This window comes from Myotis davidii, unplaced genomic scaffold, assembly GCF_000327345.1.
Source record: "Myotis davidii unplaced genomic scaffold, ASM32734v1 scaffold370, whole genome shotgun sequence".
Classification (NCBI taxonomy): Eukaryota; Metazoa; Chordata; class Mammalia; order Chiroptera; family Vespertilionidae; genus Myotis; species Myotis davidii.
The window spans coordinates 15519525-15524688 of record NW_006288615.1 but is presented as its reverse complement, the minus strand read 5'-3'; the positions used below and the strand labels follow the sequence as shown (position 1 = coordinate 15524688).

The 5164-nt window shown below is 48.9% G+C and overlaps 1 protein-coding gene across 1 annotated transcript in view; it reads right to left on the bottom strand.

The window, feature by feature from the left end:
- CHRNA1 (cholinergic receptor nicotinic alpha 1 subunit) overlaps positions 1–5164 on the bottom strand; it is an 18064-nt gene that overhangs the window by 6207 nt on the left and 6693 nt on the right. The window contains exons 4-6 of the mRNA XM_006760599.2: positions 3857–3966; positions 1430–1625; positions 759–996 (exon numbers count right to left, since the gene is read on the bottom strand). Coding sequence (XP_006760662.1) covers positions 759–996; positions 1430–1625; positions 3857–3966 — 544 coding nt within the window. The remainder of the gene's footprint in view (positions 1–758; positions 997–1429; positions 1626–3856; positions 3967–5164) is intronic.

Genomic DNA, 5164 nt, shown 5'->3' with positions numbered 1-5164 from the left:
GTTGTTCAACCAGTACTGTATGTTGAATGAATGAATGCATAGTCTTTTTTTTCCTTGTTGGAAAGTTGGATTTAGACTTTTGTGAGTTTTTTTTTCTTATAATTTTGATAAAATTTGACTTGTCATAAGTTTGAGGACTGTCTGTACCATCGCCCCCCCCCACACACACACTTGTCAGTCATAAATTCCTTATGATTAGGGACCTGCTGGCAGATGTATAGAGACCCCGTTCCTGTTTTCTGTTCATTGCTGTTGTTTGGTGAGATGTGCTGACTCAGTGGGAGGTGAGCTGTGGGAGCTGACAGGTGAGAAAGCACTGCCTCTTGGGGAGTACAGTCTAGTGCACAAAGACACTGCCATCTGGGAAAAGATTGGCAAAAGCTATTTTCGAGTGGCCAGCAGTGGCAACAGAGGCAAGACCTGATTGGTCAGTGTAGAGCAAGTGACTGCCCAGGGGAAATGGCATGAGGTATGTCTGTGATCCACGCCTTACCCAGCACACAGTAGGTATTCAACAAGTAGGTATTGGTGATTATTTCCTCTAAGTAGACTGAGCTATGTATGTGCATCTTCAAGGTCTCATTCAACTCTCTCACCACTATACATGGCTGCTCGGTCAGCGTGCCCTTCAAGGGATGATGATTTGAGTCTGTCTGCCTGTATTTGTTTATTAGCCTATAATTATTTCTGGCTTTTCCTGAAACAGCAGCACAAGATCTGTTAGCATCAGCAGCCACAGCCATGGCAACGGCACCCACCTGAGTCTGTGGGCAGGTAGAACACCAGGCCGGTCAGGAAGGAGAAGAGCAGGCAGGGAATGATGACGTTGACGATGAAGTAGAGGGGCAGGCGCTGCATGACGAAGTGGTAGGTGATGTCCAGGTAGGGGGTGGAGGGGCAGCAGGCGTAGAACACCCAGTGCTTCCAGCCCCGGGACTCCTTGATCACCCACTCGCCGCTCTCCATGAAGTTGCTCAGGTCTGGCTTGTCGCTTTCCTGAGAAGATGAAATCAAACTGAAAACCCAGCCACGTCGCCCCGAGGATCCCAGCGCTGGTACATACCCAGGTGGGGCTCTGGGTCACTCCCACTTTTAGGTCTCAGGTTCCTTTCTTATCAAATGAGGGTGTTGGAGCTACTGGAATTCTCCATGTTGGTTATACATTCAAGTCACCTAGGAGCTTGAAAACATATTGGTGCCCTAAGCCCCATCCCAGACGGATTAGACACATATTCTTGGGACTTCATTTTGGCGTCCAGGTGACTCTCACAGGCAGCACATCAAGAACTTAACCAACCAATTGAGAGCCATCCAACTAGATGGTCCCCAGGCTCTCAGTGGTGCCGAGAGCCTCTGATCACGAGGGGAGAGCCGAAGACCTGAATCATGTTTCCTGAACCCAACCTCAGGGCGCAAGGTCCCCACCTACCGGGTTGATGGCCACCACGGAGCCATCGTAGGTCCAGGTGCCCAGCTTCATGCTGCAGTTCTGCTCGTCGAAGGGAAAGTGGGTGACGATGATCTCACAGTAGCTTTTGAAGATGGCCGGGGGTGTCCACGTGACGTGGCCCGTGTAGTCCAGGAGCACTTTGGTGAACTTGACGATGGCAAAGTCACCATCTGCACTACGGTGGGACAAAAGGGGAGACAGCAGTTAATTACTCAGGCGTTAATTATAGAAGCTGTCTTTCAGGCAGTGTCGCTTCTTGTCCGTGTCAGTGTTTCCCAAATTTGACTGGTAACAAGAATCTCTGGGGTGCATGTTAAAAGACAGATTCCTGAGCACCATCAAGGCATGAATCAGATTACCTGGGGAGGAGTCTGGGAATCTAGTTTTAAAGAAATATCAGGTAGCACTGACCCACTGCATCCCAGATCTTTTTCTTCTCAGTGCTTTCTAGTATTGGTAATCATCTCCATCTACCCCCTCCCTCTATACTTGGAAAGTTAACTGGGGAAAACCTAGGAATCTATACATATAAAAGCCTAAGCGACTGAAAGACCGAATGATCGGTCGACTGGTTGCTATGATGCACACTGACCACCAGGGGGCAGACACTCAATGCAGGAACTGCCCCCTGGTGATAAGTGCATTCCCACAGCCAACCTCTCATGGCAGGCTGCCCCCCCCCCCCCCGCCGCAAATTGGCTCCAATTGGGGGGGGCAACTTCCTATAGTCCCCCCCTGGCCAGCCAGCACCCCCATTGACCCCGATCATGGCCAGGCCCCCCACCCGTGAACCAATTCGTGCACCAGGCCTCTAGTTTTAAGTAAGAACACATCCAGTGGCTCATTACTGTGACAAGCAGGCTAAGGAAGGTGTCCAATACCTTTCTGAGAACTATTTAGGACTCAGTGGGGTGGGATCACACACTCAGATGCCTCCAGAGCCAGACAGGCGAGGAAGGAGGGAGGGGGAGGCTGAGTGAAGGGATAGCCTCTCTTGCCTCTGACGAAGGTGCCACTCAGCTCTGCCTGTGCTGTCCCGATGGGAGAAAAGTCCCAGTGTGGCCAGATATTTAGATTTTTCTTTAGAAGCTAAAAATCTACATTTTTAAACACAAAGTTTCCATATTCTTGAATGTTGGAGTTTTCTAGAGATGCTAAAAGCCTGGGTTTTGACGTGATATTTTCAAATATTGGCACTAATTTCTTGTTCAAAAATATCCAACATGGTAGAGATTAGAAATAACAAAAGGCCACTTCTGCAGGCCTTGTTTTGTGAGCAGTCCGCTTGTCCTGCAAACAGCCTGTGTCCAGGCCTTGGCCAAGGGCAGGGCGCGGGTGTACACAGGTGGTGGGTCTGCCTTGATGACTCTCAGGGACATGAATCAGGAGGTTTTTCTTCCGTTGAATTTTCCTCGGGATGGAGGTGGGCTCTCTCCAGAGAACTGCACTATTGGGCCTTTCCAAGGAGCAGAGGCCACAGGACCTCCTGAGTCTCTCCCTCAGGTGACAGGGTTCTTCCCCTAACAGGTGTCCCTGAACAGGCTTGTTAACAGGACCAGAGCAGTGCATCACCTCGCTCACATTCTTACTGGAAGAGAAACTTAACCAGCACAAGACACTTTGCCCAATGAGGACACTTGTCTGAAAAGTTCACACAAATGGTTGTATAATCTGGATCCCAGATTATAACTGGAAAAGCTCAAATCCCAGTTACAACTGGAAAATATGCAGCGAGAACATCGAAGTAGGGGTGGTCGGCCATACAGGGTATCATTTCCACTCACTAGCAGTGGCCACCTTCCCTGGTAAGTCTGCAGCACACACAGCCTCTGGCCCCAAACATGCCGTGGAATCAGGTGCAAATCCTCCAGGCCAGTGCTGTGTGCTCTGCCTGGGACCGATGCACTTTGAATGCACATTCCCTGGCCAATGAGGGTGTGATAATGAGCATGTCATGAAAGCAGAGTGCCTTGAATCACATTTAATTTCATGGCATGTGGTCTGTCACAGAGCCTATGGGTGGGCCACATGGGCTCCCTGGGCCATCAGCTGCATGGCATCTTGGGATGCCACGAGAGTATGATGAACAACAGCTTCAGGAGGTCCAGACCAATTGGTAGGAAGGACATTTAATTCCAAGGAACTCAATTATAGGAGGTTTGGGTCCCTTGGATAGTTGCCACGCACCCTGCAGGAGCTCTCAGGGATGAAATGTCCCTCACCCACAGCCCTGATTCAATTTGATTCGGATAATTGTTTCCCTTCATAACATGAGACGCCATATGGCCCCTAGCATGCCAGCTTGGCTCTGGGTTCCTGAAGCACACCGAGAGGTGGCCTTCTGTTAGGGCATTGGCTCCCCACCCCGGGAATGCCCCTCCCCGCCCAGCCGTCTGTCCTGCTTACTTGTTATAGAGAACCAAGTCTGGGCGCCAGATCTTTTCGGAGGGAATGTGAATCTTTTTCACGCCGCCATAGTCATCTGGATTCCATTTTAGGTTGTAATCCACCCATTGCTAGAAATGAAAACTTTTCGCTGATGAGAAAGCTAAACACCTTTTTAAAACAATCTAGGGTTATCAAGAGCTCTGGTGGGCATGATCATTTAGATAGCGACAGAAACTGTGCTATGGTAAGAAAGGTTTGATTCAGAATTCAGCCTTCACTTCAGCTAACAACACCAGCTAACACTTGCACTGATTGGCTACATGTGGGCACAGTCATAAGCAGGTTACTGATAATGACGGTTCAGTCCTCACAAAAGTCCTGGGACGTAAGTGTGGTCATTGACCCCATTTTACAGGTGGGAAAGCAGCGGTACCTCCAAGTCTCACTGCTAGGTGGTGGCAGATCTATCATGCCACATCTGCCCACCCCACGAAAGGAGAATGACACAATTTGAACATTTTCCTCAAGAAGGCAGCATCATTTTTTACAAGTATAATTCTTCCTATAGTATAAAAGTAATATATGCCCAATGAGGCAACTTCAGATAACACAATGTTATGGATCAAATTACATCTCCCCAAAATTCAGTGTTAAAGTCCTAACCCCTGGTACCTCAGAATATGACCTTATTAGGAGAGAGGGTCTTTACAGAGGTAATTACGTGAAATGAGGTCACTAGGTAGGCCCCACTAGATGCAAGTGATGTCCTTTTAAGAAGGGCGGGTTTGGCCCTACCTGGTTTGGCTCAGTGGCTAGAGCATTAGACTGCGGACTGAAGGGTGCCGGGTTCAATTCCAGTCAAGGGCAGATGCCTGGGTTGCGGGCTCAAACCCCAGTAGGGGGCGTGCAGGAGGCAGCCAATCATGATTCCCTCTCAGCATTGATATTTCTCTCTCTCCCTCTCCCTTCCTCTCTTAAATCAATAAAAATATATTAAAAAAAAAAAGCACAGGTTTGCCTGAAGAGGCAAAGGTGGCCAATTAAAAAAAAGGGGGGTGGGTGCGTTTGAAGATGGATACATATTCATGAAGAATGCCATGTGAACATGCAAACGGGCAACTGTAAGCAAAGGAGGGAGAGCTGAAGCAGAAGAAACCCATCCTATCGACACCTTGACTTTGGACTTTGGCTTCAAGAACTGCGAGACAATGTATCTCTGTTGTTTGAGCCACCCAGTTTGTGGCTTTGTTATAGCGGCCCTAGCGGACTAATACACACAGAAAAAGCACAGCGATAAAAACAAACCCCCACCAACACATGTGATCC